The sequence below is a fragment of the Delphinapterus leucas genome, chromosome 17 (assembly GCF_059928025.1).
Source record: "Delphinapterus leucas isolate spDelLeu-1000000601 "Yukka" chromosome 17, BTC_Dleu_Yukka2, whole genome shotgun sequence".
Taxonomy (NCBI): domain Eukaryota; kingdom Metazoa; phylum Chordata; class Mammalia; order Artiodactyla; family Monodontidae; genus Delphinapterus; species Delphinapterus leucas.
In genome coordinates this window covers 16,060,079-16,083,229 of record NC_143145.1, presented here as the reverse complement: position 1 = coordinate 16,083,229, position 23,151 = coordinate 16,060,079, and the positions used below count along the sequence as shown (strand labels likewise).

General features: G+C 50.0%; 2 protein-coding genes across 24 annotated transcripts in view; one reads left to right on the top strand and one right to left on the bottom strand.

Moving 5' to 3' along the window:
- SACK1A (scaffolding CK1 anchoring protein A) overlaps window positions 1-10,580 on the top strand; it is a 23,079-nt gene extending 12,499 nt beyond the window's left edge. For both annotated transcript variants that reach the window (XM_089898760.1, XM_022554058.3), the window contains 2 exons: window positions 42-166; window positions 8,480-10,580. In XM_089898760.1, coding sequence (XP_089754886.1) covers window positions 42-166; window positions 8,480-9,014 — 660 coding nt within the window. In that variant the 3' untranslated portion in view covers window positions 9,015-10,580. The remainder of the gene's footprint in view (window positions 1-41; window positions 167-8,479) is intronic.
- C17H8orf76 (chromosome 17 C8orf76 homolog) overlaps window positions 1-23,151 on the bottom strand; it is a 73,096-nt gene that overhangs the window by 26,120 nt on the left and 23,825 nt on the right. For 6 of the 22 annotated variants that reach the window (XR_016388335.1, XR_016388337.1, XR_016388338.1 and 3 more), the window contains exon 6: window positions 20-23,151. The exons of the other annotated variants lie outside the window; for them this stretch is intronic. The gene's annotated coding sequence lies outside the window, so the exon portion shown is untranslated. The remainder of the gene's footprint in view (window positions 1-19) is intronic. 22 annotated transcript variants of the gene reach the window in all.

The window sequence follows — 23,151 nt, the reverse complement described above, 5'->3', positions numbered from 1 at the left end:
ACACAATTAGCGAGGATACCTTGACTTCCCTTTTGCAACAGAGCGTTTCCGTCCGGAGCGTGGAAGGAGAGGTGTACTGCGCCAAGTCAGGCAGGAAGTTCGCCGGCCAAATCCAGGACAAGTTCATCATCTCGGACTGGAGATACGTCCTGTGCGGATCGTACAGGTGAGCGCTGCGCTTCACCTTCTGTCGGGGCTTTGCGGAGGCCAAGGCCCACACGCCCACCGGCAACGCCCTGGGGGAGCTGGGGACTCATCATATACACGAGGCTGGAGGCAGGACCAGCCTGGGTGAAAGGGGAAAATCTGGGCCCTTCCTGGGAGGACTTCGGGGTAGGGAGACACTTCCAAGTGCCTTGGTTTCCCTTTGCGTGGCAATAGGACATAAAATCCTGTTTCCCTCCTCAGATCTCTCAGGTGTGATTCTAAAGCCATGCAATTTGTTTGGTTGTGTATGGGGGCCCCATTTTATTTTTTAAATGTTTGGTTATTTTAATATAGTGAATGTATTGAGATGTAATTCACATGTCAGATACTTCACCCATTTAAAGTGTGCAATTCTTTTTAGCATCACTTTTCTCATCCGTAAAATGGGGATAACAATACTTCCCCTCGCAGACTATTGTTAAGACTCAACGAGATAAAATTTGCAAAGCGTAGTGTAGCTCCCAGCACACAGTAGGTACTCAATAAGTGGTTGCTATCAGCCAGCCAAAGCCCCAAGGGAAGGGACATGTAATAGGCAAGACTTGAAAGGGTGTGGGCTGAGAAGACGCTGGTTGTGAAGGGCTGCCCAGCAGAGCAGGCCTGGGCGACGCCACATTGGCTGGGGGAGAGGGTGTGTGGGCCCCGAGAAGGCTGGGGAGCACCGAGACAGCCCTCCTCTCACTTCAGAATTGCCAGGGCTTGCTGAGCTGTCACCATGTCCTAGATAAGATTACAAGCGTCACCCTCTGTGGCCCCTGACCACCAGCTTCCTGGCCCCTCCTCCACTTCCCTGTCAGAAGTGTCTCCAAATTTCATGGGACCTCAGGCTGGCACTAGGGACGGGAAGTGGCAGCAGCCCAGCCTAGAAGATAGATAAGCTCAGTTCCCAGCTCTGAAGCTTCCTGGCTGGGTGACCCCGGGCAAGTCACTGCACCTCTGTGTTCCTTCATTCACTCACCAGCTATGTAGAGACCTAGTAGATACAGACCAGGCCTGCTGCAGGCATGGAACAGGATGGGGCTCCCTCCTGCAGCTCTGCTCGAACTAGGCGGGTAACCGATAACAAACCCAGGGGAGGGAAGGGGGCCTGGGATGGCGCCAGGGTGCCCCTCTCTGGCTCCCCATTTCCACCTCTTCCTGAGCTTGTTCTCCTCAGCTGTGTGAAGGGCCTGTGGCCTCCACCTCACAGGCTGCAGTAAAGGAAGCTGGGAGGCACTGTCCCTCTGCGAGGGGAAGAGCTGAGGTTTTACAACTAGTGTTCAGGGAGGGGGCTCAGGGACGAGGCAGCCCGGAGGGGACACCTCCAGTGTCCTGGGGCCACTGAGCCCACGTCTGTTTCCACCCACAGCCTCTCCCCTCATCCTCTGCTCCATCCGGGGGCACCTGTGGAAAACGGAGCCCCCCTGCTTCTGATTCTCAGGCCCTGTCTCCAGCCCTTGGTTGTCTGTAAGAGGCTGAGGTGGGGCTGAACTCCCCTCCCCAAGTGGCCAAAGCCACCTTATCAGCCTTTTGTTCTTTCCCTAGAGAGGGACAAAGGCCTCTGGGCAGCAAGCAAATAAAGCTCAGGGCAGGAGCTCAGCCTAAAACCCTACATCAGGCCTCTGACCTTGACCTCTGACCTTGACCAAGCACCACTAGACCGAGTTCACCACCTGGAGGGCAAGGGTGAGGTCCGGGCCTGGGCAGTTGCCCCAGACCCCAGGAGCTAAGCCTGGAGGGAGGGGGTCAGTCAAAGCAGAGGAATTCTCACACTCTTTTTTATTAGGTGAAATTCACGATAACATAAATTAACCATTTAAAATGTACAATTCAGAGGCATGTAGTACATTCACAGTGTGTGCAACCATCACCACTATCTAGTTCCAAAACACTTTCATTGCCCCCCAAAGAAACCACGCACCCATTGTACAGGGAGGAAAAACTCTTTTCTTTTTCGGCTACACAGCTTGTGGGACCTTAGTTCCCTGACCAGGGATCGAACCCGTGCTCCCTGCAGTGGAAGCGCAGTGGTCCCGTGCCACCACTGGACCACCAAGGAAGTCCCAGGAAACACTTTTTTCTAATACCCTTCTCGGTTCTCTGGCTGGGGCCCTGTAAAATGGACTGGTGAGAGAGAGATGAACAGCAGAAAAGCAGACAAATCTATTTAATACAAGTTTTACATGACACAGGAGCCTTCAAAAGGAAATGAAGACCCAAAGAAATGGTTAAACCTTAGTGTTTTTATATGAGGTTGGATGAAGAACGGACAGTCACGGTAAAACGTGATAGGACGAAAGGGAAGAGCTAAGGGTAGTTACTGGGGGAAACGGAGCAAGGCTGGTCCATTCGGATCCCTCTGAGTCCCCCTGCCCTTGGAGATAAGGATGCTCCTTTCCTCTGGGTACAGGGAGGGCATCTCTCACATGAGGGCCTTGTGACTGGCTTCAGGGAGAAGGGGGAGGTCAGAGAGTCCTTCCTGCACCTGCTTCTCAAATTCCTTCAGCTCAAAATGACGTCTTTTGTCAGAGCGGCATACACAGACGTGGGGATGACACATCCACAGCCCCTCCACCACTCAGCGGTCACTTCCCCTTCCCCATCTTTGAGCAACCAGTTGTGTGACTGGCAAGTGGCTTATTTAGCCATTACAAAGATTTCCATACATTTGAAAAGGACAGAGAAAGAAATTCTGAAAGGAGATGAAGAGGGGGGAAGCCTCTCCTCTTATTTTCAATAAGGAGAATTAACTCTCTCAGGTTTCATTTGTATTTGCCCTTTGAGCTCATCATGCAGGGGTGGCCTTGCCCTTGGAAGGGGCAGAAGGAAGCATAACCACCTTGCTGAGCTTTGTGCCAGGCCCTGGGCCAGGTGCGATCAGACCTTTAGTAAGGATTTAATCTTCGTGACTTCTTTTTTTTTTTTTTTTTTTGGCTTGCCACATGGCATGCGGGATCTTAGCTCCCCAACCAGGGAGCAAACCCAGGCCCCCTGCAGTGGAAGTGCAGAGTCCTAACCACTGGACAGCCAGGGAAGTCCCTTAATCCTCGTGACACTTTGAGGGAGGCATTATTCTTCTAAATGACAGATGGGAACTGAGGCACAGAGAGGGTAGGTGATTGGGTCAGGGTCACCAGCTTCCTTGACTAGGATCTCCAGCTCGTTAGCGCCTGCCGAGGCCAGGTCGGGCTTGATATGGGAGGTACCAGGAGGAGGGTGGCAGTGGGCTTGAAGACATGCCGGGCCATTCCTGGGAACTGTGGAGAATCCAGCTTCTGAAGGGAGGGCAGGACAACTATAATGTTTTTGCTCTCAACATTCAAAGGTGATCTGTTTGCCAGCCTTTCAGAGGATCCTTTTCCCTGGGACCCTTAGAGCCGTTTCCAATAAAAACAAAAAATCAATCAGAAAAGCCTTCACCCCATCCTTTCAGTCCACCTGTCTCTGGGTCCCTCCCTCTGGTTGCACACAGTTTTCCCAAACTGAAGGGCTCTGTCCATTTCTCTGGCTGAGTCGCGGGGGTGGGAGTGGGGAGGGTGTGCATTTCAACATTTCAGCTCTTGTTGAGGGTCTCACTAGCACAGGGGCTGTGCCACATGCTGGGGACACAGAACTCCTCTCTCTCCTTAGGAAATGTAGATGAATGACCACAGGGTGTGGTATGGTGTGTGCTCTAAGATCAGCATGAGCTAAGAAAGTGCTCTGGGGTCAGCCAGGAGGGAGCTCCCACTTCTGCCGGCAGGTCCAGGGGGCTGGATTGAGGCTTGGAGGATGAAGAAGATTGGGGCGGGGGTGAGGTGCAAAATCAGGCAGCTGCAACAGCATGAGTGACAGCATGATATCAGCATGGCCTTCCAACCGGCTCCTGAGTCCACTCCTGCCCTGACCCCTGCTGCCACCCTGGGCTTTACCAGGAACAGAAAGATTTTTAAACACAAACAAGATCAAATCACTTCCATCCTTAAAATCCTTCGATGCATGTCATTGCTCCTAGGGGGGAAAAAAAAATCCACCTTCTTACTGCGGCCTCTGTCTTAGCAGGATTCTCCTTCCCCTCCTCTGTGCTGCAGCCACACTGGCCTCCCCCCAGGCCTTTCATGCCTCAGGGTCTTTACACTTGCCGTTTATTCCCTTTGCTGGACAGCTCAATCCTGTTGTCCTTACCGTGCTAACTCATCTTGCCGGAGGCAGCATCCAGATCATTCCCTAGAGACCTTTTCTGTGAACTTGTTTAGCCAAGATTTAAGAAAGATGACGTCGGGGCCTGAGCTGGGTCTGTTTTCTTTTCTATTGCTTCCTGGCAGGAAGTACAGTTAATACAGTGGCGGTATGTTTATACATGACCATAAATATTTGTTGAATGAATGGATGTTCATGTTAGGTCCTGGCCATCCAGTATGGCTAGAGGAATACAACTTTTGAAACTGTGCATCCCTGTCTATGAAATTGATTTAGTGGATGATCCCCAGAATTCTTCAAAAATGAAATAGGACAGAACAAAAGTAATCAGAGCACTGAGGTAAAGGATGTTCTGGAGATTGTTGTGAGGTTATGTATGTATCTGTGTATGTGAGGAGGTTACAGTGTATCAATAAGATGTATTTCTCCAAGAATAGCCAAGATGAGTCTGAAGAAGAACAGGCAGGGCGGACTTGCCCTTGCAGATGGAGCTGTAGTAACCAAGACAATGTGGCATTGGGTGAAGGACACACACAAAGTGACAAATGGAACAGAACAGAAAGCCCAGACACAGACTCCCACATGACAGGGCATGTCAGAGCAGCGGGGAAAGGTGAAACCGGAAAAAAAAATTCTCCATGTGAGAAGTTGGATTCTACTTCACACATACATACGCACACATGCGATGCACACACACAAAATCGCCTCCTAATAGATTAAAAGAACTTAAATGTCAAAAACAAATTTTAAGACTCTTAGTAGAAAATACAGACGAATGTCTTTTAGACCTTAGGATAAGGATTAGGTGTCTTAACATAGCCCCCCCGTGTTAAACAGAACACAAAAAAGCATTAGCTATAAAAGATTGCTAAATCTGACTGTATTACAATTAAGAACTCTGGTTCCCTCAAAGACAGCTCAAAGAATGTGAAAAGTCAGATTACAAACTGGGAGCAGGTTTTCATGATGCCCTGACAAGATTAGTGTCAAGAATCACAATGAACTCCCACAAACCACAAAAGAAACAGCACAATGGAAGTGGGGGGGGGGAGGTGAGAGCAGGCGTTTCACGGGGAGGAAACACACGAAAAGATGTTCAGCATCCTCAGTGACCAGCAAAATGCAAATCAAGGCTAGAATGAGTTAACCATTTTATACCTATTCAGCAAAAAAAAAAAAAAAAAAAAAAAATTGGGTTGGCCAAAAAGTTCATTTAGGTTTTTCCATAGCATCTTACAGAAAAAGCTGAACAAACTTCTGGCCAGCCAGTAAGAAGCCTGACAGTACAAAGAGTGCATTTACAAATCTCTACACTGCTGATGGGATTGCAAATCGGTACAGTGACTTGGGAAAGAGTATGGCATTTTCTCTAAAGCTGAACATTCACCTAGCTTTATCCAGCAATTCCACTCCTAAGTGTATTTCCAAGAGAAACGGGTCCACAGGACAGTAGAAGACAGGTATAAGAGTGTTCACAGAAGCATTGGTCACAACAGGAGAACCATGGAAACAACCCAAATGCCTCTCAATGAGAGAATGTATGAATACACCATGATATAGCCCCCAGTGGAATATCATACAACAGTCAAAGACAAGTGAAGTACAGCAACAAGAGATAACATGGATAAACTGCAATGTTTAAGTGAAAAAAAATCCCCAAAGATTAATCCCCAAAGATATATGTTAAAAACAACTAAAATAGAAATATTTACGGTTGTTCCTCCGCATCTGTGGGGGATTGGTTCTAGCATCCCCACAGATACCAAAATCTGAGGATGCTCGAGTGCCTTATATAAAATGGTGTAGTATTTGCATATAACTTACCCATATCCTCCTGAAAACTTTAAATCATCTCTAGATTACTTATAATACCTAATACAATGTAAATACTATGTAAATAGCTGCCAATGGGGCAAATTCAAGTCTTGCCTTTTGAAAGTTTCTGGAAAAATTTTTTCTGAATATTTTCCATCTGTGGTTGGTTGAATCGCTGGATGCAGAACTCGAGTATATGGACGGCTGCTTGGAAGTATATGACGGTACTTTCAAGAGTATAGAAAACTTTTTTTTACTATAGAAAAAGGAAAGTTTGGGAACCATGACACAGGATTCTGGGTGATGATTTCCTCTATTTGGGGGAAACTGGATGGGTTCCTAGGAGGGAACCATGTGATTAGATGCTGGTTATTGTCAATGCTAGCTTTTTATTTTAGGTGATGGGTTCATAGGTGCTTATTAAATTATTTTAAATAACTAAGTAAAGGGATTTCCCTGGCGGTCCAGTGGTTAGGACTGTGCACTTTCACTGCCAAGAGCCCGGGTTCAATCCCTGTCCGGGGAACTAAGATCCCACAAGCCACTTGGTGTGGCCAAAAAATAAAATAAAGCTGCAGAAATGTAAATGGGCCATTAATAGATCAATGATGAGAGTGGGTCTTGAGCCAAAAATTATGATTAAATCAACTATCTGTACTTAAGGGCCAAAAAAACAATAAAAATAAAATGTAATTCTTACCATGGGTGGTGATAAAAGAAAGTGTAAAAGCTAGAGCACAGGATGAATGGACATGTCGGGTGTAGAGGAGGGAAACCCATGAGCAGCGAGCAGGGTCAGGGGATGGCACTCAGGTGGTGCAGGGATACACAAGGGGCACAGGGGCACAGAGGGTGCATGGGGGCCTGAAACACTGCCAGGGCACCTTTGGACCTGCCTTTTTTTTGGGGGGGGGGCATGTGGCGGGAGGGATCCTCTTTCCCTGACCAAGGATCGAACCCATGACCCCTGGAGTGGAAGTGCAGAGTGTCTCAACCACTGGACCGCCAGGGAAGTCCCCTAGACCTGCTTTGTTAAGAAAGCATGCAGTTGCTTGTTCTAATCTAGCCTGATTCCAAAGAACACAGGGCGATTGATTTCTTTGTGTAGCCAAGAGTCCGGCTGTCCCAGAGTTTGCTGCCTTCCCCGTCACCTGGTTGGCCAGAGGCACGGTATCAGCTGCTCACCTCTCTGGGGTGCGTGGGTGGCTCCTGGGCAGGAGGTGAGGTTTAAACAAAGCCTCGCTGCTCTTCCCAGGATTGCTCCGGCCTTGCATGGGCCCTGCCCTGCCTCACAGAGCAGGGGACTCCAGAAGCTGGGTCCGCCTTTTGGTGGCAAGACACGCGGGCTGGGGGCTGGGGGCTGGGGGCTGGAGGCTGAGACTCTTGGTTGGGTCCTTTCTGTCCCCCACAGTGACCCTGTCCCCCTCTGACCATGCTGTCCCCATTGCTCCCCACGCCTAGGTCCACAGTGTTAGGGACCCAGGAACCTCTCAAATGATGTTCTTGGTGGGTTTCCTGCGCTGCCGCCAGGCTTTTTTGCGGGGAGTGGGGTGATGAGGGGAGTTTCCCATCAGAGATAGAAAGGAATCTGTTTAAATTAGGGAATCATAAAAATGACACACAAATGCCTTGAACATTTTGTTTCCATTTAAAATGTGTAAATGGAGAGAAGGCCAAGGCCTCTGCTTAAGGGCGGCCTCCCGTGGGTGTCTGGGCAAGCCCACTGATGCGGCATCTTTCCCATCCTGTGGGCTCACCCCTGTGTTCTCCTTTCCATCCCCCAAAGAGCACAGGAGTCTTCCCCCCACTCGCACCCCTTCCGGCCCATTTGCCTGAAAACTGGGCTACACCCTTCAGATTTTCATGGAAATACAGCCCTTCCTTCCAAGGAGCAGCCCCAGACTGCTAACCTATTTGGTTAGAAGAGGCAGGTGTCACACCTATCACCGGTGGAGCCGCTAAGGCCCCAGCAGCTGGTGACTCACATCAGCACAGAATTGGGGACACTGGAACTCGGCCCCTTTGGGCCTCCACAGGGATCTTCTAAGGGGCCATAATCTGCGCACCAGGAGGGAACACTGACCGGAGGCCCGGATTCACTCTGCATCTTAGCTACTCCCCTGGAAACATTTGCTGGTCTCTGAGCTTCAGTTCTCCCATCTGTGGGAGGGGAGGGTTTGGGCCTGGGTGGAAGCAGCCGGCACGGAGAAGCGGTGGGCACGCGTTAGTGGCCCTTCAGGCGCAGGGTGCCCGAGCCCTCCCCATCCCCAGCCCTCACTCTCTCTTCTCTCGCCTCCAGCTTCACCTGGCTCTGTGGGCACGTGCACAGGAACATCCTCTCCAAGTTCACGGGCCAGGCGGTGGAGCTGTTTGACGAGGAGTTCTGCCACCTCTACGCCTCCTCCAAGCCCGTGATGGGCCTCAAGTCGCCCAGGCCGGCCGCACCCCTCCAGCCCAGAGCAGCCCCTGACCCCCGATCCGGCCGCCTCAGTGGCAGTAGCTGCTCCACCAGCGACGGCACGTCCTCCAACCCCTTCAGCAGCCTGTCGACAGGCAGCAACCCCCAGAACCGGAGTCTGTCCACATCCTCGGGGCCCGGCAGCCCCCTGGCCCCAAACCCACCTCTGGCCCCCAGGTTCCAGCCCTATCATGGCCCTTGGAGGGCCCTGACCTCACAGGCCCACTTCTCCCCGAGGCCCCATGATGGCCTGTTTGCTCTCTACAGCAACCTCAACGGCTACAGGCCTATGCGGCTGCAGGTCGAGCAGCTTGGCCTGGTGCCCAGGGTGGCCCACACCTGGAGGCCCTTTCTACAGGCCTCCCCGAATTTCTGAAGGGTCCCTTCCTCCAGCTGACCTCCCCAGGGCCAAAGCTGGGCATTCTTGGAGTTTCTGGCTCAAGGAGCCTACTTTAACCAGTGGCCCTTTGAACTAAAGGCACTTGGACAAAACCGTTGCCTGTGTTTGAATGTTCCCAGGCCTCAGACCGTTCGCTTGCTGACCCCCACACTTCCCTGGGTTCCCCTCTCTAGTATGGCCTATGCAGCACATTCCAGAAGTTTCCAGGGAGGTGGCGGGCAGGGAGCTAGAAGACAAAATCATGAAAATAGAGCCCCTTTCTCCAAAGAGCAGCCAGTGCTTTCATATTAACATTTTCCAAATCTCTGTAATGTGAGAAGGGGCTGATGCAGCCCAAGTTTTACATATGGATAAACTGAGGCACTGAGAGGCAGGGGGTGGGTGTGACCAAGGTACTCCTGTGTCCCAGTGCCCAGGGGTGGTCTGCTCCCCAGAGATTCTGGAGAGACAGATTCAGGAGTAAGTATGGGGACATTCTAGATGTTTCTGGGAGGGGAGGGAAACTCCTCCTCCCTGGAAGAGCATAATACTAGAGTATCCCTGGCCTGATGAATTAGGGATGAGGCCCCAGAACCTGCCACTGTAAGTTATGTGTGGCTGGTTGAAAGGGTGGCCACCAAGGGTGGAGCAAACCAAGGCATCTAGGGGATGGAGATGGACAAGGCAGTTTGGCAGCTCAGGTTTTTGCTCTGAAGAGCCTTGGGCTGGCCTGGAGGTCCCTGGAGTCTGGGCTGGAACCCAGGGGTTTGAGTTGTCAGATCTGGGAACGGCCCTGCAGCAGTGCTTCAGGAAGCCTCGAGCGACCAATGAGGATCCCGCATTGACCTTGCAGCTCCCAGGCATAGTCAGCTACCTCCAGATCCAGGCCCCTCACCAGTCTCATCATTCTTTCCTTCTCAGGGTCACAGCACGTCCTGCTTGTTGCTGGGGTGGTAATAGATGCTAAGGCCACAGCGTTGCTGGTGTAGAAAGAACACAGGATGCTGAGGGAGCACAAAGGAGGGCCAGCCAGCCAGCTTGGGAGGCCAGGGGACACTTCCCAGAGAAGCGACAGGTAACCCAAGACCTAAGGAACGAGGCTGTATGGCTGGGGCGAGGGATGTGACTCGGGCTGTTTCAGTCCAAGAGAAGCAGGGGCAAAAGCCCCACACATGTCTTTCGGTTTCCATGTCCTCCCCCGCCACCAAGTCGTCTCAGCAAATGTCTTCCTGTTGCCCTTCTCCGGCTCAGAAGCTTTGCCTTTGCTGCGGAGGCTGGAGGGACAATCCTTCCTCCTGGTGGCCTCTGAATCCTGATGTACATGGCATCCCGAGTCGTGCTCTGCAGAGGGCATCTCCCTGCAGCCCAGCCCTGTTTGTATTTGTCCAACACTCCTGGCAGAGGCAGAGGCAGAGGCATCTTCGCTTTTGTTTTAAACTGTGTTTCTGTCCTCACTTCACCTTTTTATTCCTTAGTTCCTGAAAATCCAACAATAACACCAAAAGCCCTTTGGCTGCTGAAGGTTGTTTTTTTTAAAAAAAAATAAATCCATTTATTTATTTATTTTTGGCTGCCTTGGGTCTTTGTTGCTGCATGTGGGCTTTCTCTAGTTGCAGCGAGCAGGGGCTACTCTTCGTTGAGGTGTGCAGGCTTCTCACGCGGAGGCTTCTCTTGTTGCGGAGCATGGGCTCTAGGCGTGTGGGCTTCAGTAGTTGCAGCACGTTGGCTTCAGCAGTGGTGGCTCCCGGGCTTCAGAGCGCAGGCTCAGCAGTTGTGGCACGCGGGCTTAGTTGCTCCGTGGCATGTGGGATCTTCCCAGACCAGGGCACGAACCCGTGTCCCCTGCATTGGCAGGCGGATTCTTAACCACTGCACCACCAGGGAAGCCCCTCCTGAAGGTTTTTTAAACCCCGGTCCTGATGACCACCATCATGAGGTTAGAATGACCAGGGCTGTGGAGTGTCTTAAGCTTGATTTCACAGCCTGACGAGAAAGCTTTGGGAAGGTAAAGCTTGCTGGGGTGCCAAGAGCTCCACAGGTGGGCTCTGTCCCCGCGTCCGGCTCGGTCTGGGTGGAGAGGAGGTCTGCAGCCAGAACAAGCCCTCCTCCTCCACCAGCCAGTTTCCCCTCTGCAGTCGTCTTAGGGGTTTGCGAGTATTGTTTTTCCTCCTCTGAGCACCTTGTCACTTCCTCGTGATCCCAGTCAGCCGGGAAGTTAGGTTTAGTTGGCTTTGGCCAGTGGAATGCGAGCTGAAGTGTTGAGGACTGCTTCCAGCTTTTAAGCACTTGGGTGCAGATGGCCTTACCTCAAGATGGAGCCCCTTTCACCAGCCCAGGTTTCTAAGAGACTACAAAGAACAGGACATGCCTACCGCACTGACCTGCAGTGGCTAAGTGGTATGAGCAAGAAATAAACTTTTGCTGTTTAAGCCACTGAGAGTTGGGGCTGTTTCTTACTGCACCATGATCCAGCCTAGCCTGACTGAGAAAATCTCGGGACCCACTGATGTGAGGCTGGGCCGTTCCTTTGTGGGACTGGACTCTCCAGGGCCCCCAGCCTTGGGCTCTTGTCCCAAAACATTATTTCCACCAGGGGACTACGTGGCTTTTACACACCTGGCAAGGCAATGCTTGAAAGCCAAAGCAAGTCCTTATCCAAGTTTCCAATCCTCCCAAACCTAGTTTTGCCCAGCTTTAATTCTGCTCCAGGCGGGACTCACACCTGCAACTGCCTTGGCAGGCCTGTTTGCTGGGGGCCATCCTGAGACGTACAGAGTCTCTCCTACAGTGTGAAATTCAACGACAGCAGTGGAGTGCCCACCGTGTGCCAAACAGATTTCAGCAACAGGCAAAGAGACCCAGCCTCACTTCTGTCCTGGAGAATGCCAGAGTCAGCTGGGGGCGGTGCCCACGAGAACCACCACCGTGAAAAACATGAGAGAATGGGAATTCCCTGGTGGTCCAGTGGTGAGGACTCTGCGCTCTCACTGCCGAGGGCCCGGGTTCGATCCCTGGTTGGGGAACTAAGATCCCACAAGCTGCATGAGGCGCTGCCCCCCAAAAAAAGAACATAAGAGAATGAAAGAAATTGTATGATGGTCATGTTCAGGGGGGGACACGGTGGAAACACAGTCCCCAACCAGGGATCAGGGATACTATTACCCACCTGTAGGGTTATCAGCCAGGACTGGGGTGTTGATTGGAATGATCATCCCTTCCCCTCAGGCCTCCCTCTCCTAGAAATGATCTGTGGCATTCATTTGGTCCTCACCAGATCTCCCTATCTGTACTGTAAGAGGCCGAGGGCATCTTTGCAGGCCCCCCCGTGGGTGGTCCCACACACAATGGATGCTAACTGACTGGTCAAGGAGCTTTGCTCCTGAAGGGGTCAAACATTCAGACCCCCCAGGATGACCTATACTCGCCCTCACCTTGACCTGGGCTCCCTGCCTCTCCTCTGCTGGCCCTGCTGGCCTGGCCTAGAAGTGCTAGAGCCGCATCTTCACGTGATTCATTTTCTGGACTCAGTCCAAAAAGCTGTTGGACACAGAGAAACTGTCACTCATTTTCTCAGCTTCCTCCTGAAGAGGAAAAACTGTCATCACAGAATGTAAATATTGCAGACACACGTACGAGTATAAACGACCTTTTTCCCTGGTTGCTCACTGCATATCCACTGAGATAGACATGCTGCCTCCCAGGGGCTCCATACTTCGCTCCTCTGCAGGGTGTGGTGAGTGAGGGTGTCCACACGATGATGCGCCAGCCTGAGTGGACAGAGAGGCCCAGAGGAGGTGGCGTAGCATGGGGCTGCAGTGTGTGCACAAGGCCAAACGTGAGGGGAGGGTGGAATCCAGCTCTCATAAGCATGCTTGCCAAGGCCACCTTCCTCCACTGCCTGCTCACCGCGCCAGGCAAATTCACACAGACACCTTCTAGGCCGGTGGGCTGGGCTCTGAGAACAGAGTTTCTAGACCCACCCACTGAAATGGTTGCTAATGAGGAAGCCCCAAGCTCTCTGAACCTCATTTTCCCTGTGATCCGGAAGCACACAAGCCAGGCCTCTCCCCTGACTTTTCAGAAATGGTGAGGACCTGTCCCTTGGGGCTGCTATAACAAAATACCAAAGACTGGGTGGCTTATAAACCACAGACATTTCTCACAGTTCTGGAGGCCGGGACTCCAAGATCAGGGTGCCGGCATGGTTGGGTTCTGGGGAAGGCCTTCTTCCTGGTTTGCAGGTGGTCACCTCTCACTGTGTCATCACATGGTAGAAGGGACAACCTAGCTCTCTGGGGCCTCTTTTCTAAGAGAACAAATCCTAATAATGAGGGCTCCATGCTCATGACTTAATCACCTCTCAAAGGCCCTGCCTCCTAACACCATCACCTTGGGGATTATGTTTCAACACGAGAATTCTGGGAGGACACAAACATGCAATCTATAGCAAAAGGTCATAAGCATAGAAAGTATCTGAGAGAAAAAGAAATGAGTAAGAAGTCCTCTCAGGGGATGGGAACATCCCTTGTTTGGAAGAGAGTGTATTTATTTGCCAGGGCTGCCGTAACAAAATACCACGGACTCGGTGACTTAAACAGCAGACGTTTATATTCTCACAGTGTGGAGGCTGAAGTCCGGGATCAAGGTGTCAGCAGGACTGGTTTCTCCTGAGGCCTCTCTCCTTGGCTCGCAGATGGCCATCCTCTTGCTGTGTGCTTATGTAGTCTTTCCTCTGTCCATATGCATCCCTAGTGTCTTTTTTTTTTTTTTTTTGCGATACGCGGGCCTCTCACTGCTGTGGCCTCTCCCGTTGTGGAGCCCAGGCTCCAGACGCGCAGGCTCAGCAGCCACGGCTCACGAGCCCAGCCGCTCCGCGGCATGTGGGATCTTCCCGGACCGGGGCACAAACCCATGTCCCCTGCATTGGCAGGCGGACTCTCAACCACTGCGCCACCAGGGAAGCCCCCTAGTGTCTTTTTGTGTGTGTCCAAATTTCTTTTCCTTATAAGGACACCAGTCAAATCGGATTACGAATTTAAGGAGATGAAGTTGACAAAGTATGGACTTTTGATGGCTTATTTTATGTGTCAACTTGACTGGACCATGGGGTGCCCATGTATTTGGCCGCACATTGTTCTGGGTGTTTCTGTGTGGGTGTTTTTGGATGAGATAAACATTTAAAATGGTAGTGTAAGTAAAGCAGATTGCCCTTGCGAACGTGGGTAGGCCTCCCCAATCAGCTGAAGACCTGACAACAAAAAGGCTGACTCTCCCCCAGGTAAGAGAGAGTTCCTCCTGCCTGACTGCCTTCAAACTGGGACATAGGTTTTTCCTGCCATCAGACTCAAACTGAAACACTGGCTCTTCCTGGGGCTTGAACCTGCTGGTCTTTGGAACTAGACCACTGGCTCTCCTGGGTCTCCAACTTGCCGACTCAACCTGTAGGTCTTGGAACTTGACAGCTTCCACAACTGTGTGAGCCAATTCCTCATAATAAATCTCTCTGTACATAAGTAGCTACAGATATAGACAGATAATATAGACACGGAGATGCAGATACACATACAGCTATAGATACACACATCCTATTGGTTCCGTTTCTCTGGAGAATCCTGACTAATACAGATTTTGGTGCCAGGACCTTAAAGGTCTTATCTCCTAATACAGTCATATTCTGAGGTACTGGGTTAGGGCTTCAACGTATGCCTTTTAGGGGGACACAATCAGGCATAAGAGGCAGGCCTCCCGTGTCGGCCCACGTGGCCAGAGGAGCCCCGGCTCTGTACACCCACCTGCAGCTGCTCGCCCTCCGCCCCCGCACACTCCCCGGCCGCACTGCAGGACAGCGGGCACCTGCGTCACCTCAGCTGGGCCTCCGGAGATGGCCCTTCTCAATACAAACTGCTCCTCTCTACCAGCAGAGCCAGCGCTTGCTTCTGGTGGCCGGCTGCTCTTCGAGAACGGCGGCCCTAAAGTGGAAAGGTCCCAGGGCCGGCTCCCCGATTTTTCCCCCCAACGCCCACAGCTGTGCTGTCCTCCCAGCGCAGCTCCTGTGAGAGGCACACCAGCACTGCTGCTCTGGGAGCCCTCCCTGTGGCCACGGTATGAAGCAGCATCCAGTTCAGAGTCCCCTGGCTGAATGATTCTGTCCCCCGTCCTTGGAGGCCAGCCCTGGCTTCCATTCCCAAAGGGCCTGAATTCATGTATTTAACCACACGCTTGCCCCCAACCCTGTCCCCCAGTATGCCAGGGGCTGGGCAGCCCGCATGGGTGGAAACAGCGGTGTCCCAGCTCCCAGAGGGCTTATGTGATGGTGCCAAGAGCCTCCCTGCCTCCAGCGTTTGCAGTTCCCTGATTGGTGGTTTGCTGGGTCTACAAGGGAATGAAGGCGGAAGGAGAGATCGAGCTGAGACCTGAAAGTGAGGAGGACTCACCTGTGCACAAGGCAGGAGGGGCAGTGGGCAAAGCCATCAAGAGTTTGGCCTTTTCCAGGTGGGAAAGCCCTTCAGGGTAACAAACTCCGCAACAGTGTGGATTTCCCAAAGCGTTGGGAGCTCTCAGTGACTTGAGTTCACCTCCACCCTCCACGTTAGTGCTCGTTATCTCCTAGACCCAGAAAACACATATTGCACGAAGCTGAAAGGTTGTTTAACACGTAGAAAGTGAAACCAGATTTATCGGCTTAAAGCACAACCCTAAACCAGCCATTCCCGGGCTCAGAGACCTTTCATAGCTCAGTATATCCCACGCCAAGTCAAGTTCCCTACCAGGCACTCAAGATCATCCATAATTTGACACCGGTTTACCCGCCCAGCCTCATTACCCACCACATCCCTTTACACCCGCTAACCTGGATGACCAGCCTTCATGTCCTCCAGGCCTTGGCTGCTCTCATCCCTCGACTGCGAAACCTCGCGGGCCTGCCTTCCATTCTCTGCCGAGGCTGCTGCTACAAACCATCCCCTCACCAGGTCCAGCTCAGATGTTGCCGCCTTCGTGAAAACCCCCTTCCTCTGCACTCCTGCGCTGTCAAGTCCTCCCTCCTGATCCTTATTTGCCACTTATGTGGATGTCCTATTATGTCTACTAGAGATGGAAGCTCCTTGGAAATAGGTCTTGTCTAATATGTATAAAATGGATAACTAATAAGAACCTGCTGTATAAAAAAATAAAAATTAAAAAAAAAAAAGATGAATTTCTCAAGCTTTTTCAGTCCATGATACCAAGCCAAGGCCCTTCCACAAACCTGGGCTCTATTAGATGACTTGCCAGAGACAGAATTATGAATTCCTGGTAATTACTAATGAAATCAGAAATGAAGTCCTTACCATTTGATTCAAGTCATTCCAATTCTGAAGACTAACACCAGTTATAAGAACAGATCAATGATATTCTGAAACTTTGTTTTTTTAAAAAAACAAAACCAAAAAACCTCAGTTACTAGGAGAAAACTGATCCCCTTTAGCCATGCAAAGCATGAGAAACGACCTTAAGTCCTTGGTTCTCTGTCAACCTTACTGTTCTCTAGCACACCCAGCAGTCTTTGTTCACAGCAAAGCTTAGACTCTTTACTTACAATCTCTCTCTCACCTGTGGATCACACCTGAGTAGGAAAACTTTTGCACCTTTTGTTTAGGATAAAGCAATTCTGTGGTCCTTCTCCCTAGGGATTCCATTCAAAGTCTCATTTCCCTCCAGCTTCTATAGAGATTGCCTTACTGTCAGTAAAATCATTCAGCTTTTGCCCTGGGTTGATTATGTATCAAGGGCTATGTTTGATGATTCGGAAAGAAAGGAGACATTGTCACTATCCTCATGTAGCTCACTGTCTAATGAAAAGGACAGAAAAGTTAAACGTGTCACAGGTGGAATGTCACAGGTAAGCACAGGGTACTAAGGGGGCGCGTAGAAAGGGATCCAAACTGAGACTTAGAGAGACAGAAGTATTCTGGAGAAAGGTGATGGCTAAAATAAATTCTAAAAAAAAAAAAAGAAAATAGGTGTTGTGTCTTATCTTTGGTATCTCCTACAGCGATGCTCTATCAAGGTTTTACAAAAGAATGTCATTTAAAAAAGAAATAGCCTTCTGAGACACAATGTCTTATTCTAAAACCAAGATTGAAAGGACCCAAGTGGTCCATACCAGGATTCTTTGGTTGCAAGTAGCAGAAACTGAAACTAGCTCAAGCAATCTTAAGTTATGGGTAGGTTACTTTGTATATTGGTTTCCGATGGCAGCTATAACAAATGACCACAAACATCATGGCATAAAACAACACAAATGTATCACCTTATAGTTTCTAGTTCAGAATTCCCACATTGGTTTCACTGGACTAAAATTAAGGCGTCAGCAGGGCTGTGTTCTCCCCTGGACACCCTAGGAGAGAATCTGTTTCCTTGCCTTTTCTAACTTCTACAGGCCGCCTGCACTCCTTGGCCCATGGCCTCTTCCTCCATCTTCAAAGCCAGCCGCACAGCATCTCTCTGACCCTGACCCACTCCTTCTGCCTCGTGTGATGGCTAATTTTATGTCAACTTGACTGGCTAAGGGATGCCCAGATAACTGCTAAAACATTATTCTGGGTGTGGTTTGAGAGTGTTTCTGGAGGAGATTGGCATTTGAGCTGGTGAATTAAGATCACCCTCCCCAGTGCAGGTGGGAACCATCCATTTGTCAAAGGCTTTAATGGAACAAAAAGGCAGAGGGAGGATGAATTTGCGCTCTCTGCTTGAGCTGGGACATCTACCTTCTGCCCTTGGACATCGGCACTCCTGGTTCTCGGGCTTTTGGACTCAGATCAAGACTTACACCATCAGCCCCCTGATTTTCAAGACTTCAGACTTCAACTGAATGGTATTATTGGTTTTCCCCATTCTCCAGCTTGCAGAAGGCAGCTGGTGGGACTTCTTGGCCTCCATAACCACTTGAGCTAATTCCTATACTAAATCTCCTCTCACATGCATCTGTATCAGACCTATTGGGTCTGTTTCTCTGGCAAGTCCTAATACACTCCATCTTCCATTTGCTAAGATCTCAGTGACTACACTGGGCTCACCTGGGTAATACTCTCTATTTTAAGGTCAGTTGATAAGCAACCTTAATTCCCCTTTGCATTGTAACCTAACATATTCACAGGTTGGGACACCCTGGGGGACCAGGACATCTTTGGGAGCCATTATTTCGCCTACCACACTCCAGGTGTTTCGTGGAGGCCTCAGCCAAGACTGTAGCTGGGCCTACAGAACAGGAAGGGCCTGGAATCAGGAGGCAGCAGAGCAGAGACTGTCCCTCTGCCCCTTTCTGGGCATCTCTTTCATCCTCTTTCTGCAGACCTGCTCTGTCTATCCCCCATTCCATTTGGCAAACACAGCCACCCCCCAGTTTTGACCCAGTTTCAGACACGAGAAGACTCATTTCTACATCTCTAGGGGAGATCCTGACTGGCTCAGCTTAGGTCAGGTAAACCCTGCTTCCTCTCTCCCATCATTAGGGGCAGTGAAGACAAATATGGCTGCCAGGTTCCCAGAGATCCCAGAGATGGGGGGCAGGGTGGTCGTCAGCTCAAGGGCTGAGCAGACACAACATCAAACTTTTAAGTGACCAAGTCATTCTGTGCCGAGGAGGAGGAAAGGATAAGGAACAGTAGGCCCCAAGCAAACAAATGCCTGTCCTATTTCTCTGACCTCATTAGCAAAGTCACCTGGTGGAGACACTTCGATCACGAAGACAGGATTGGAGCAGCCCTAGGCTGTGACTCATCAGGACCATTGTTTCTCGAGCTTTGGATTCTTTTGTATAATCCTCTCTGGTTTTTGTTTGCTTGTTTGTTTTCACGATTAAGACCTTGGAAAGTCGTGTATGTTACTTTTATAGATGAAATTTCAAAAGCACTAGAAAGCTGCTATTTAAAATAATCATTTTTATAAACAGCGGCCTTGGATTTGTTTCATAGAGATTTCTACCCTAGGTTTTCCTAAAATGAAGCCCATCTTTGTTGAAATGCAGTACCTCACAGACAGGTGGGGGCACCTGTGGCGCCGGCAGTGGAGCTCTGTACGGACTGGCTGCGGGCTCACTGGGCTTCAGGCCGTCTCTTCAAGTGCCTGGGGCTCCAGCAAAGCAGCACTGGGCAGAAGTCTCGGCACGTCCAGGAAGCTGAGCTCCGCCATGAAGGGGCAAAGCAGAGACACAGTCCTGGAGCTTATGGCGTAGCCAGGAGGATTCATACAAAGAATATTCAATTACAATTCCATTAAGCACCTTGAGGGAGGAATAAAAAAGCAGGTGCTCTGACAACATTTAAAGGGGGGACCTGAGCAACTCTGGACTCAGAATCATCTTGTCTGTGACCTTTGCGCTGGGATCTGTAGGAAGGGCAAGTTTATGGCAGGGTTGAGGGACCACAGGGAGGAGTGTTCCAAGTAAAGGTAACTGGATGGGCATAGGGCTTGGGTGGGAGGACACTTGCCGAGTTCAAAGACATGAGAAGAAACCAGAGTGAGCTGGGGTGAAGTGGGCCAGGGCCAGACCACACGGGGCCTCCCAGGCCTCAGGGGAAATCACTGAAGGACTCTGAGAGCAATCTTTATTTGTATAAGATCTCTTTGGCTATAGTATAAGATTGCAGGGGTGTCAGCATATGAGAGACAAAGGACTCTAAACAGCTCAAATTCTGGGCATGGCCATGCCCCCTTGGGAGAAAACACTGAAGACAGGCCTTTTGAATCAAGAGAGGCAAGAACTGCCCTTGGGTCCCACCCCACCCACTGGAGGGCAGACAGACATCTCTGTGCTTCACATTTGCTCACCTTCTGAGTGATTCATTCATCAACAAGAGGGTGGGGTTAGGAGGCAGGCTCAAGACGTCTTTACCATAATCACTGCTCAGTTAATTACCTTCACCATCTGTGCTGGAAATGATCAAGATGACTTGTGTGTGATGACACCCAGAGATGCCCAGGCTTCCTGGGTTGCCCTTTCCTGCCCTGCGTTACAGCTCCGGTATACAGGAGTACAGGGTACAGGAGGCTGGGTTCTCACGTGGGTGGACGCGCTGCTGCCAGGAGAGTGAGGTGCGGCGGGAGTGAGGGTGTGGGCAGATCCACGGAGACCACTCAGCGGTGCAGGACAGCGTTGATAGTGGGTCTGGGAGGAAAGCCAAGGGGCTGCAAGCTAGAGGTCTGGGCAAAGTTAGAAGGGGACTAGGATGAGACGGGAAACCTAGAGAAGTTACGAGGAAAAAGGGCATATCCAGGAGGCCAAGATGAACGGGAGGAAGGGCTTTCAGCTACAGAAAGAGAAATGGGCAACGTTTCTGAGCGGACTGCCTCAGCACTGTCAGACCTTTGGGGTATTAACCTTTTGTGCAAACAAAGATGCTGGCCGATTAATTCAGGGATTCTCCACAAACATTTGGCGAGATGCCAGGTGTTCTGCCCTCGGGATACAAATGTGAACAAGACAGTCCTGATTTTACAAAGTTTAAAGCGTCTCATGGAAAACAAACAGGCTATGACAAGACAGCATAATAAGGGCCAATACAGGGGTCAAAGAGCAGCGCGAAACCTACCACCACTTGGGGATCAAGACTTCTGGAAGCTGAAATCAGGCGGAGGCCTGTGAGCCGAATACGAATTAGCCACATGAGGGCAGTGGGTGGGGAGAGGTTCCAGGCTGAGTTGCCGGCCTGGAAGCTTAAAGGTGACAAATAGGGCACATTCAAAGGTTGGGAGCGGGGAAAGACGAGAAGCCCCTGGGAGCCAAAGGCTGTGTCGTGAAGGGCTTGGCAACCACGGTCCCTTTGGGCTCTATCCTGCAGGCCACTCACAACCAAACCATAAACTCCACAGTAACCAGTGTCTCCATGGCAACCACACAATGCCTGTCCCCTAACAGGACCCAGTAAGTGATTAGTAATGACTCAATGAAGGGATGGGGGGCAGTGCGGAGCGGTAAAGGGGTTTCCATACTTTTTAATGGTTCCTAAAAATTGAAATGTCTGTTAAATATACAGTCTTTTGTTTCACATTAGAGATAAATGACTAAACCTGCAATTGCTAAGTCATGTTCTCACTCATACTAAGAGAGTCTCAAACTATAAACAAAACCAGACCTTTGTCTGTTTTGGGAAGGGGCCTGGGAAAGGGAGAAACGAGCTGGTGAAGTGGATGGGAAATCCTGATGACTTCACCTTTTTGCCCAGGGCTGGAATTTTCTTCCCTCTACTGAGAAAAAAAAAAATTAAAAGCTGTGTGGGACTACTGGGCATATACCCTGAGAAAACCATAATTCAAAGAGAGTCATGTACCACAATGTTCACTGCAGCTCTATTTACAATAGCCAGGACATGGAGACAACCTAAGTGTCCATCAACAGATGAGTGGATAAAGAAGATGTGGCACATATACACAATGGAATATTACTCAGCCATAAAAAGAAACGAAATTGAGTTATTTGTAGTGAGGTGGATGGACCTAGAGACTGTCATAAAGAGTGAAGTAAGTCAGAAAGAGAAAAATAAATACCATGTGCTAACACATATATATAGTATCTTAAAAAAAAAAGTTTCTGAAGAATGTAGGGGCAGGACAGGAATAAAGACACAGACGTAGAGAATGGACGTGAGGACACAGGGAGGGGGAAGCGTAAGCTGGGACAAAGTGAGAGAGTGGCATGGACATACATACACTACCAAATGTAGAATAGATAGCTAGTGGGAAGCAGCCGCATAGCACAGGGAGATCAGCTCGGTGCTTTGTGACCACCTAGAGGGGTGGGATAGGGAGGGTGGGAGGGAGACGCAAAAGGGAGGAGATATGGGGATATATGTATATGTATAGCTGATTCAGTTTGTTATAAAGCAGAAACCCTAACACGCCACTGTAAAGCAATTATACTCCAATAAAGATGTTAACAAAAAGAATATAACATTGAAATGTAATTATAATAATTTACAAAGGCATAAACATTTTTATTTATTTTTATTTATTTATTTTTGGCTGCTTTTTGGTTCTTCGTTGTTGTGTGTGGCTTTCTCTAGTTGCGGTGAGCGGGGGCTACTCTTCGTTGCAGTGTGTGGGCTTCTCATTGCGGTGGCTTCTGTTGTTGCGGAGCACGGGCTCTAGGCGCACGGGCCCCAGCAGCTGTGGCACATGGGCTCAGTAGTTGTGGCTCACAGGCTCTAGAGCGCAGGCTCAGTAATTGTGGCACATGGGCTTAGTTGCTCAGCGGCATGTGGGATCTTCCCAGGCCAGGGCTTGAACCCGTGTGCCCTGCACTGGCAGGCGGATTCTTATCCACTGTGCCACCAGGGAAGCCCATAAACATTTTTAAAGAAAATATTAGCCATGGGGGAAAAAAAAAGTTATGTGGGACAACACTTGATGAAGTTTTTGGTCTATTACTAAATTTCACTTCTCATAAGGGAGCTCTTCCACCCTGGATAATTCAAGTAAGCCTTTTGCATTTGAAGATGATGTGGCTGAAAGGAGAGGATAATCACCTGAGACAGAGCTCCATGGGTCTCGTGTTTCTGTACATCTTGTGAGCAAGGCACTTACAGCCCTTCATTCCAGACTATCTTCTCAACAATGCTTGCAAAGCAAACACCCTTAAAAAAGAGAGTGTTCTCCCCTGGAGCACAGGGCAGGCCTGCTTACTGTTCGTTATAAAGGATCTGTGTCTCCTAAGCTCAGGGTTCCTCTCCTATAACGCAACCCACTGCACGTACACTCTTTCGTTTGGGCTCATATGTGTCACGTGCCTTGGGACTTGGAGGCAAAGGAACCGATACAAATATGCTGAAGCTTATCCTGTTCCCTGGGCCACGAGTAATCAAGTCTCCTGCAGCATCTATGACACTGGCAGGTTAATGCGCGGGCTGACAGGTGTGGTAAAGTCTCAGAGCCTTCGCAGACCTCGACGCACCCTCCCTGAAGATGGTTTACTATCACACTGTAGCATTCTTGGTCATTCTTGATGAATTTACCTAAACAACGTAATACTTACATCGCTGATTATAATACAATAACTGTTTTTAAAAGACAATAAAATCTGTAAGTCTCTTTTATACACTTTCCCAACAGATTATCTTCTAAAGGGGCAGTAGGCCTCACGTAAGTGAATGACAAAAAT